Source organism: Chenopodium album, chromosome 9, assembly GCF_948465745.1.
Source record: "Chenopodium album chromosome 9, dcCheAlbu1.1, whole genome shotgun sequence".
NCBI lineage: Eukaryota > Viridiplantae > Streptophyta > Magnoliopsida > Caryophyllales > Amaranthaceae > Chenopodium > Chenopodium album.
The window spans coordinates 63,188,066-63,200,774 of NC_137842.1; the positions used below are offsets into that span (position 1 = coordinate 63,188,066).

Consider the following 12,709-nt stretch of genomic DNA (forward strand, 5'->3'; position numbering starts at 1 on the left):
CAAGACAAGGCACATGAAGAGATGAGCTACCGATCGATGAGAGCCGAGGAAGGCAAGGGAGGGACAATGTATATTAATAATTTAATTAAGAGATTTGTGTCCACGTGTAAATTGTCTATTTTTGTGGGTAATTTTAAATCTGATTTCAGGGTAAGCTGCTAAAACATGCGTAGATGTTTATTAAGAGGATAAATTTAAGATAACAAACTTGCATAGATGTTTACTAAGGGGATAATTTATTTATTTATTTTTTGAAACAAATTAAGGGGCTAATTTAAGATACCAATATTAACAATAATAAAAAAATAGGCAACTTTTATTTGAATTGAGTTGATTTTTAATCATTTTAGAGGTAATATAATTTAATTTACACCTAATGTAAAATATATTTGTTTTTAAATTCTTAATTAAATCTTGTCATTTGTGATTGTATAATGTTTCATGTTTGAGGTAGAATATTAATTGATTGAATGGATCTTCATTAAGTTAATTTTACTTGTTAAAATATTTAGGTTGGTTCTAGGTTTAGTTGGGTTAAAGTCTAGTTAGATCAACTTTGAATAAGGTAAAGTCATTTTGATTCAAGTCTCTTTTAATTAATCAATTGAATTTGGGTTAAACTATTTATGTCTATTAGATCGATTTTATTAGTTTAATTTAAAATATCTCGCAATCCTTTGACCGCCAACTTTTTATTAGACCTAACAAAATAAAACTAACTCAATTTAACCCAAACAAAGATTGATCCAGCTAACTTCAAGTCCCTAACAACTTGAATAATTAACACAAATAACAATTTCATACTAGCCAAACAAGTTGACTATTAAATGTTAACTAAATTAAGGGGGTAGAATTTATGTTTTTAACATAAAAGAAAAAAGAAAAAGATTTGTTAGAAGTATAAACAAGGTTAAAGGCTACAATCTCTTTTTATTTTATTTTTTTTCCAAAAAAAAAAAATAAAAATCTAAAATCTCTTACAACAGTTCAAAAAATACCTTTTAATATTTATTTTTCTAATGTTTTCTAAATTATTGGAGGCAAACCTTTTCTCCTTTACACTTGCATTCATATATATAATATGTTGATGAGACTAATATATATTTGTGTGAAAATGACAAGATGGTCCTTATTTTGTTTTTTGCATTGTCTCTTTGTTGATGCCCCTCTCCCTTTCACTTGTTGTCCTATTTTACTAACACATTAACGCCAAAAAACACCCACTACATCTTTGGTTTCACCCCCCCTCTTCTTCTTCTCCTTATTTTTCTCTATATATATACTCCAATTTTATTCCATACTCTCTTCATAGTTTTTATTCCTATGATTTCTGTTCTTCTTAACAAAGTACAACTATTTAGTACCTCTTTTCTGCCACTTTTTCTACTCCTACAATTACTCTACCTTCCAATATTCCATCAACTACCTCTTAATCTTCCTAGATTCCTACCATTCTCCACTCTCTTTTTTCTCCTCCTCCTTGTTCGTGTATCGATCACAATGCCCTCTAGGCCATCCCTCGTTGTTAAAGAGCAACCTCGTCTAATCCATCACCCGAGGAAAAACCATGACTTAGACTTTCAGTCTTTAAAAGAATTGCCTGATTCGTTTGCATGGTCATCATTTGGAGATTCGTGCTCAGTTGAGTCAGGTATTTTTGGGTCAGACACTGTACCTGTTATCAGTCTTGATGATCCAAAAGCCCAACAACATATTGGGCTTGCATGCAAATCATGGGGAGTATTTCAAGTCACTAACCATGGAATACAAAAGAGTTTGTTGGATGACATTGAGGCCGCCGGTAAAAGCCTTTTTTCATTACCGGTCCACCAAAAGCTCAAAGCGGCTCGTGCATCCGGTGGTGTTACGGGTTATGGCCCGGCCCGCATTTCGTCCTTTTTCCCCAAGAGGATGTGGTCCGAGGGGTTCACCATTTTGGGATCCCCTCTTGACCATGCTCGTCAACTTTGGCCCAATGATTACAAGAAATTCTGGTAGGTACTCTTTTTCCATGCAAATACATGCAATAAAAAAAAAGTGGCAAACTAGGCAAAGTAGCCTAGGCATCTAAATATATACACCAAATTTTAAAAAATGAAAAATAAAAAGTGAAAATTTCTAATAGAATTTGTTGTAATTTCTAAATCATAAAGAGCTAGCTATGATAAATTGATAATCAATCACTAAAAAGATCAAATTCTTTTTTGTGGTATGTAATGGCATGTCGTGAGACAAAAGTTTTTAGTATGGTCCACTAAAAAGAAATAATTCATCTTTTTATGCTAGATTTGATGCCATATTTAGGACAAGATATACGTCTAATGGTTTTCTAACTTTATATCTTATCCTAATTTTTTTTTTCAGTGACATTATTGAGGAGTACCAAAAAGAAATGAATCAATTAGCTAACAAGCTTATGCATCTAATTCTTGGTTCATTGGGCATATCCAACCAAGATATTATGAATTGGGCCGAACTACTTGAAGGAGCTAATGGAGCCGTGCAACTAAATTCATACCCGATTTGTCCGGACCCAAATCGGGCCATGGGTTTGGCGGCTCATACGGATTCAACCCTCCTCACTATCCTACACCAAAATAGAACGTCGGGGCTCCAAGTGTTTAGAGAACGGACCGGGTGGGTCACGGTCCCACCCATTTCAGGTGGGCTTGTTATAAATATAGGTGACCTTTTGCACATTTTATCAAATGGGCAGTACCCGAGTGTGTACCATCGGGCCATGGTTAACCGGGTCCAACATCGTTTATCGGTTGCTTATCTCTATGGGCCCGCTTCCGGGGTCCGGATCCAACCCCTCCCAAACCTCATTGATGCCACCCACCCCCCTATATATAGGCCGGTTACTTGGAGTGAATATTTGGGCATCAAAGGTGAACATTTCAACAAGGCTCTCTCATTAATCCGAATTAATAATAACAATAATCCTTCAATTATGGGACTAATTGCAAGTGATGAGCCTAATAGCATTAATGTTGATACGGATAAGACAATTCTCACTGCATTTGGCTAATCAAATTATGTTAATTATTATTTAGACTAGTCATTTTGTTTTTAAAATAAACTTATTGGTTTTTTTCACTTGGTTATTGATCCGATGATGAATAGTGTTGAGATTCATACTGAGTTGTTGTTACCATTACTACTATTTATTACTTTTTCATCACGAGGTCTTTTTTCTTGTTTCAAGACCATTTAAATGATCTTGAAATTGAGGTATTAAGTCATGATCTCATGGATTTACAAATTTGTACAATTATTAGTAATAATAATTAAATATAAATTGATGGAGAGTAATTTTCTATGTACAAGAATCTTGTATTCCTCTACTTTTTAAATTCACAAAATATCTTTTTTTTTTTTTTTTTTTTTTTTTTTGTGTTCTACCGGTTCACCCTTTGGGCTAATCCGGATTTATCTTTGTTCATATTTAGTTTTCACATCGCTAGAAACCAGACTAATCTTTCGTACACCGAATTATACGTATAAAAAAGATTAAAAGAAAAAGTTGGCATTTCAAAGCACACTTCCAAATGGAAATTAGTGAAATCGATCAAAAGAAAATGGAATAATGCTACATACAAAACATTACAAATTAACGCAAACAGAGAAATCATGCAAGTGTCATTAATTTTCTTGTGAAATATAATTTCAGAATAGAAAAAAGATAAGAAAAGGAAAATACATATTTGAATATTTAGCTCAATGACAAAAAAAATCCGACAATATTCCAGGCCCAAATTGTCAAGGAAGATCCACAAGCCAAGGAATAAGACAATAATCAAGATTATGAAACAATGTTTAGGGATTATGGCACCCCATAAAAAAGTTTTAATTTGGTGATAATCCCAAAAAATATATATATTATCTTGAAAAAGATGGATATTTTTTTAGTGGCTAAAACTAAATTTACATCACTTTCTTTAAAAAATAATGGCAATCCATCCCCATCCAATTGCAACCATTCATGGTTTAGCTTTCTCAACATTTGATTGTATGTATTAGGTTTGGAAGTACAATTAGATAGTGGAAATAACTTTGTTGCATGGAGAAGGAAAAAAAGGAAATTAAAATTTTATTTATTTATTTCTAAATATATATGTAGGTGTATGTCTAATTGTATACGACGAAATATATGTGAAGCTTAGTTGATTCAAGTGGTAAAGAATTTGCGACTCTACCTTTCACAATCTGATCTTGAAAATGATGCTTTTGACTATATCTATTGGTATAACCTAAAGAACTAATGAAAATCGAAGTATTTTCATGGTTGAATGGAGATACGTATGTACCAAGGGAATGAAGGTGAAGAATACTATCTAAGAATATGAAGTATGTTGTATTATAAAATAGAACCAAAATATGTAATAGAGTATTTTAAGTCATTGGATCAATAAGGGTATTTACATAGAGTATTTTGTTGTTATGCACTTATTATGTAATGTAATGCATAGAACAATAGAATAAGAGTACGGACTAATCTTTTATGTGCCCTAACGAGGGATGTCTTCAAACCACATCCACATGGGCATTGTCCATGACTTTTCTTCAACATTGACTAGTTTATTTTTGTTAGTACTTAAATTAAGAGCACATAATTATTACTTCTAAATATTTAATTATCTAAATATTAGATATGATTAATACTCGTACATGATTGAATATTCTCTATTGGAGTATTGGCTATAATATTGTCTCAATTTACTTGTGATTTTTTAATCAATATTTAAATTTAGAGAATTTGGCTTTGGTTTTTTTATTTATTTATTTTTTAGTTAATTGTATGTGATATCAATATGTTTATTGTTTTGATTAAATAGCACATCAATACATACTCTCTCATATTAATTAAATTTAATCCATCTAACATTCATATTTGCCAATGCACAGTGTTATTATCTACTTATTTATATAAGTAATAAAATACTATAAGAATGATTACTCTAAAGTAGTACATCAATCATTTGAAACCAACCAGTTAAATTTTCTTAATGCATACATTATTTAAAATATTACCTACAGTAAAGAGGTGCATCGTGCATGTCAATAATGTCAAAATAAACACTAAGTAACTAAGAATAACAATGAAAGTAATTTTTGCTTAGAGCTTATGATATTTTGAATTGAACTTAAGATTAATTGTTGGAAATTTGAACTTTCAATTTATTTGGCCCATCTAAAATAAAAAGTCATAAACTTGTAATTTATGCTTTTTTATCGGCTAGTTGAGTTGTCGTATGCAATATGGTAATAATACTAGATGAAAATAAAAATTGGATAAGCTTTTTGATTTGTTGAAATATTATCGCCAAGAATCCAGGCGATATGAAAACGATATATGATAGGAGTGACACCCCTATTTAAGTGGCTTAGTATTACACACTTTTGATCCTCAAGCCGAGCAATTTTGGGAAAACTATGTTTCACAAATCACATCTATCTATCTTTCTATCACCACCCCAGGTGATTTATTGGCCATTATGCCATTCTTCAAGCCACATACATTATCCACGTATTATCGTGAAATAATAATGGCGAAATTGTGTGTGTATTACGTTATATGAATGCATCCACATTTTAAAGTCAAAAGGATTTTTATGTGAGGGGCGTGATAGAGTATAAAATCAATCCTGAAATCTTATTTTCAGCTTTAGATTGAGTTGGTTATTTAATATGACGATTAATAATGTCGTTCTTCCAGCCATATAATTTATTCATCTCTATATATTCTTCATGTTACTATTTTGAATTTGGTTTATACTTGGTATATCTTTGTAAGTAGAAAGAACAAATAAAGATGAAAAATTGGAATAATAAACATTTGAGGCGCATATATAATTATTCTTAAGATAAGATCACAAGGAATTATGCATCACAACATTATTTTAAAAGTTGGCTCAGAAACTTTGCCATCTCATATGTTGTCATAGATTATATAATTGCATTGTAAAGCTGAAAATGGGGTATGCTGTGAATGCTTGAAAACCTTGTGGTTGCTCCAATCACAATGTGTGTGTATATATATATATATATATAGTCTGATCCAATCACAGTGTATATACATCGATCTATGATTTTGCATGTACTACCTCCAATTTTTTTGTTACAACTTTGAAATATTTTATATGTCTCAAATAATAACCCAAAGTTACAACTAAAAAAAAATCGGAAGCAGTATTTTTTTAAACTACTCCTCTGTTTCACAATGATCACTGTAGTGTGTGTCTTAAACAACATAAATTTAGTACTTAGATGATAAATCGTACTTCCTCCGTTTTCTTTTAGATGCAACACACACTTTTTCACGGTATTTAAGAAATGTGGGTTCACATGATATAATATATTTTAAAATGGGATGAGTGGTTGTTAGAAGTGTAATTTAGTGGACCATGTGCTTTAAATAAGGGAAATAGTATAGTTTTTCCCTAAAGTAACTTTCCTTTTATAGTGTATTACAAGTATTGTGACATTTCTTTTTTAGGGACTTTAAAAATCTTGCAAATTAAATCTATTACGAGTACAAAACAATGAAAACAATGATAGGACCATTGAACATAGAATTGCCAAGTTCCTTTGTCTCATGCGGCTGCGGCTTGTTCATTCATCAATTTTTTTTATTTTTATTTATTTACTTATTTATTATTTTTTTAATAATATTCCTTCCGTCCCTAAATTACATTCCTGATTCTAACATTTATTCCTCACATAATAAAGGAAAATAGGAATGTAATTTAGGGACGGAGGGAGTACTTCGTATTAGAGCCTGTTTTGATTTTTTGAACTGCACTGAGCAGATTGGAGCTGAACTGAATATTTTATAAGAAAAGAAAATTAGGAACTGAACTGAACAGAAAATAAGCTAAAAAAAAAGACCCTTAATTATTTTGTCAATATGTAATCTAATTGGTTTGTAGAGTGTAAAAGAGTGTAAACAAGAAGTACATGTGGATAACTAGGAACAAGTACAAATACTCAAATAGCAAGCATATGATAGGACGAGTTTGTCAAAACTCTGAAGGCATCGTATTTGGATCATTTTTCATAATCCATAGGATCCAATAGATTTGATTAAATAATTAAATTTAATTATGTAAAAGCCAAAGACATTAAAACTAGGATAATCCCACTCTTAAGACCAAAATCAAAGTTCTCTTCATGTACAATAAATTATGAACTATATATAGTACTTAAAATTACTTTTACTTTGTGAATGGTTAACTATCTTAGTTAGTTAAAATTTTGAGAGTTGGTATTGAAATTAATTTCCGTTTATAATATTTGCCCATGTAACTCTCTTCACACACATCTTATTGTAGAAAATCTTCTTTGAAGTAAAGAGAAAAGTTTAGGGCTTGTTTGCCATCATTTTTGGTTTTCAGTTTCCTGTTTTTTTTAAAACTAAAAACCAAAAACAGGAAACAAGAAAAAGGTGTTTCCACTTTTCTCTTGTCAGTTTTCAAAATTATCATGATTTTAATAAGTCTAAATATTTTTTGATTCATTATGTGACATATATAATAATATACTTTAAAAAACAAAAAACCAAAAAACAGAAAACCACAGCGATGCCAAACGAACCCTTAATTTTTGGTATAATGATTAATAAATAGTAATATGTGAAAGATTCAATAGTTAAAGAGGGAAAGTCTATGTATATGGTAGGTAAGACGAAACTAGGAATAGAAATAAAGGTGATAAATCACTCTTAATTGGACAATTTTTACTCCGTGTCTATTTTATGAGGGGTACACTGGTATCAGCATATTAATCTCTTACACTATTTGAATTATACAATCCATAAATATAATCTTTGTTGCTTTATGTGCTAGTTACATCGTATACAAACAATTATTTATAACATAATATGCAATTCAACCTGAAATAAGAAGTAAAATACAAGTAGCATCTTATATTCTCCTCTTCATTTGCTAGGTACATGAGCATGCTAGGAAAGGTGGGGTGAGGATACAAAATTACACTAAAATGTAGAATAGAATTTTTAGGATAGATTTGAAATGAAACAACTCAAACGGATCCAAATTCAGAAAATGGACAAAAGATCCTTTTGAAAGAGTAGGCTTTGATATACATGACATTAACCATGTAAGAATTGAAATTGCAACTTATCTAAACTACCTTGGTGTGTATGGTCTACATTTGTGAAAGAATTTTTATTCATTAGATTCAAAGGATTCCCTAAAGAAAATTTTGTATGTCACTTTATTATTGGTTAAGAGTTTTTATTGTTTTTCCTTTACTTTTCTTTTTTTTTTTTTGGAATAATATTGGTTGAGAGTCCTTGTGACTCAAAATATTTATAATTTTCTTTTATTTTTGTATATATTTTTTATTATTATTTTTATAAAAAGAGCTACAAAGAGTCAAAGAGGAGAGAAAATAGTAGTAGATGAACATTTTCAAGTTTAGGTATATTCCAATATTTTGACTCCTTAGAAAGTTAGTTGGTATTTGGTTTTCACCTTGAAGTAAAATTGAGATCTTAACCCCATCTTACAACTTTAGACCATATAAAAACAAGTGTCAATTAGTTTAACCACTGTAAGTATAATCTTTTATGGATTTAATCTTAAAAGGACGTGGTACTATACCTAAATAAAAAACCCATATCTAATATCAAATTTTGTTTATATCATTTGCTTTATATGACTCTCAAACTCTTTCAACCATACAAACAAAAAAATAATTAATTACTACTTGTAGCCAAAAAAAAATCTCCTAGTTTAGTGCTCTTATCACATGTTTTCTGTAGTGATCTACTGACTTAAGTACAACTGTTAAGAACATAGGATTTTTTGGATTATGATGTCACCTAAAAGACCACTACTATCCAAACAAATAGGGATCTTTAGTGTAAATCAAACAGGAAAACATAATTTTAAATAAGCAAAAATCAAAATGATATTGATTTGGTCAGGAATAAATGGCACTTTCAAGACATAGAAAAACAATTTGTCTTGAATTTGCTTTGACATTGATTTGAATTGAAAAGGATCATAAGTAACAGTGAAAAAAAAAATTCTAAGACAAGAAAATAAAATATGTCAATTTTGGCTACTTAATTACAAAAACAGACGAGACTTTGCCTAATTTAAGTCACTTTATTGAAGTCATCATATTCTAAAAGGTCATGCAATTATGTGCTTCAAACTAATTACAAAAAAAATAGCCAAATGTAATATATCAAGTATGACAACTTTTATTTTAATTTAAAGTTATATTCATGTATTAATACCTATTTTTTGTGAGAAAAGTCTCCTAATATTTCAAATCTTCCTTATCTAACTTTTTTCAAAGTGCATATTCATATGATTTATATTTACAATGACTTGGCACAATTAAGATTAATCTAAAATGCAATTACGCAAACACACACACACTCATCTAATCATCTCCCTATCTCATAACAAAATTTCACCCAATTGAGTGCATCCCCTAAAACAAAGAGAGAAAAGTTATTGGGCTTTCATTTTTAATATTTGGGCTTGCTTCTTTGGTGAGTGTATTATATCCATACTTATACAACAACCAAACAAGTATAGAAGTATAGTTGAGATGGTAAGACTCGAATTTGTGACCTTAAAGTCAGCAACTATTATCTCACAACATGAAGATGAATGAGTCTCTAGAAATAAACGACATGTCAAATACAATATCCAATGCTCAATTGTCAACACATCTAGTATACAATAATCACCATCTTGATACTCCGTTCCTTCACTACACATACAATGTATACAATCCGTGTCCGTTTCCATGCAACATCAAATTTCAAAGTAAACACCAACATTATTGTCACTTCCATAAGCAAATTCTACCATTGAAAAACATTATTGGTCTTATAAAAGGCAAATAATTGTGTCTGAAAGGACTGAAACCATGTGCAGTTCTTAAAAATACAGAGATCATCAATATAATGCATCTTTCAATGGCCAAATTTCCCATGAATAAGCGGCAGTTTATCACGTTAAATTGTTTGTTTCAAGTTTTCTTGTCAATTCATAGCTGGCTTTAATTTGTTTAGAATAATAAACCATTTTATAAGGGAAACATCCTGTCATTTCTCAATGTCAATTATAAACTTATAACACTAAAAATTGCAGAAAATACTATGAAAATATAATTTTTGGTGAAAATTTATGTATAAAACAAGTTACATCAGTCCAAATACAACTCCAATCTTCCTTTACTTGTTAAATTATTTATATTATCCTAGGACCTCAATTCACGTGTATCCACAATTTATAATTTTATAAACATAATTGTGCACTCGATTGGCCCTTCCGTGCAATCACAAATGCCGCTAGTCTGCTTGACTACGACAAAATTAAAACTTCCATGCATGTATGTGATATAATAGTCGAGTTTGACACTTAAACACATATTAACACATAAATATGTTCGTATATGGATAATATGGACAGTCACCCGACACTTAACTCATGCTCGGTTATGAGAAAAACAAACAATTGAGACGTCTTGGTATAGGTTGATACATTATATAGTACAGACATTTTAATGTGTTATTGGTAATCAAGGTTTTATATATTATTGTCATCAGGCAATTTTTTATGTCATGGCCCATACGTAAGTGTATAGTATAGTATGTCATTTGTTCTTGGAATCAAATAAACTCAACATCTAATTTATTTGTGGGACATGAAAACTTTGGTTTTACTGAATTGTTATGAATTGATTCTAGACATCATTGTTTTATAGACAATTTTGGTTAGTGGTTGGTGTATTATTCAAGGTTTTTATTGCATATTTGTATGGATACTTTCATATTATCCAGAATATCCTGGAGAATAATACACATAGACACAATAATCCAAAACAATTCTATCAATAAAAAGTTCTTCAGATTTTGTATGTGTATTTATGACTAATCTAGAAGATATCCATAGTGAGGATTTGGAGTTTAAATTACTCGATTATCCCTTTGTCCAAAATTAGTTGTTCGTTCCTAGATATCAAGCTATGCATGTTAAATTGAGGCATAACATAAATTAGTTTTAATGACCTTTTATGATAGTCGTGTGTGAACTTGTATTTTAATTATCCTAGATCTGAATCACCGAGTTTAATATCTAGGATAAATTAGAAGCATAACAATATGTTAACACAATAATTAAAAAAAAGGTGCAAAGTAAAAAAAAAAAAAAAAAAAAAAAAGTAAATAGTATGTTGGAGAATGATGGCCCAAATGGCACAAGCTATTACGTCAAAGTTAAGAAGTGGTAGTAACATGTGATTTGACACGACAACGGTGTTTTAAGACAGGTAAGATGAATGACCCATTTGAACTTGACTCCTCCCTAATTTCCCTATCCGAATTTTAGTGAGATATAAGATTCCTCGTGAAAGAGCAAGGTATCCCCATCCCCAAAGCCTCTAGTGGGATTTAATCATAGGATCACCATGTCATTAGATGTAATTTATACAATTCTTATCATTAAATCAATAGTACTAGGTATGCACAAAGAAAAAAAAAATGGAGGAAAAATGGATAATGTTTTGCTAAAATTCTACTCAGACTATTAATAAAACGCATACATTGCATGAACTACATACATGTAAAAAAATTTCTCAAGACACCACCTTAACAATAATTGTACCACAATTTATTCATTCGTATATGTAATCATAATATACACACTCTTTATCTTCTCCATAACCTTCAACCTTGATCATTGTCCCGTTGAATCGACAAATAAGCAGTAGGTTATTTTAACACCAACTTAAACAGATTAATTATTGTTACAAGTCTTTGTTTACAGTTGTACAAGGTGGTGCAAGTATGTAACTTTAAAAAATTAATGTTAAACACCGATGGGATCTGGTACATTAGTGCTGGTATGATCGCACCCTTTTCCTGGTGGTACAAAAGGTTGGTGTACTGCTATTACACCACTAGTCCCACCACGATCCCCCAGTGTATCATACTTTACACGGTCAGAACACCTCCCGGCCTGCAGTTCAATACGCCTCGTGTAAATTATGCCCTAACTCAATTGACACAGAGTCAGATAGCAGCAGCAGCAGCTTATAAAATCATGCAGCAGATCAGACTAATTGTTATAATTGTAACAAGAACCAGTTGAACTGACTGAATTTTATTGTACTTCTTGTTGCTTCAATTATAACAAACAATCATAGAACGAACATCCTTTCGGCCACTACTTTCACAATCAACAACAAGGCATCTAAGCACTTTCGAAAGGTAAAAGATCGAAAAGAAAGCATCAAAGACAGCAGTGTAAATTTAAAAATTCCCTAAGCAATAATTTCATTATTGCACTTGATTTTGTGCATGTTTGCACAGCTTCTACTGTAATAAGAATCATAATAAGATTCACTGTGGTCCATAGAATCCCATGACTCGACGACAATATTAGTTAGTCTACGATGCTATCAAGTCCTTGAATTCAGACATAATCGTAAGGATATGTTGAGTATCACTGTCAGTTTTTCTTACTTCAGTCATATAACAGAGTAATTCAGGGTAGTATGTATGATTTCTAGTTTACAGGCGTTCAGTCTTAAAACTAGCAATGACGATAACAATCGAACCTTTATTAATTCTTAGTGTTTTTTGACAGGAATCGTTCATAGTTCCTATTTACAAGGATGAGGATATTGTTGCCAGAGTTCGTCTTACCTAATGATTTTA

General features: G+C 30.8%; 1 protein-coding gene across 1 annotated transcript; it reads left to right on the forward strand.

The window, feature by feature from the left end:
- Positions 1–1,306: 1,306 nt before the first annotated feature.
- LOC145560103 (gibberellin 3-beta-dioxygenase 1-like) lies at positions 1,307–3,322 on the forward strand. Its single transcript, XM_081621365.1, has 2 exons — positions 1,307–1,994; positions 2,365–3,322. Exons 1-2 carry the CDS (start codon positions 1,324–1,326, stop codon positions 3,029–3,031), a joined length of 1,338 nt encoding a protein of 445 aa, XP_081477491.1. The 5' UTR covers positions 1,307–1,323; the 3' UTR covers positions 3,032–3,322.
- Positions 3,323–12,709: the final 9,387 nt, after the last annotated feature.

Coding starts and splice junctions, on each gene's coding strand:
- LOC145560103 (XM_081621365.1), top strand. CDS start 1,324: ATGATTTCTGTTCTTCTTAACAAAGTACAACTATTTAGTACCTCTTTT. Junction 1,995..2,364: donor AATGATTACAAGAAATTCTG/GTAGGTACTCTT, acceptor TTTTTTTTTCAG/TGACATTATTGAGGAGTACC.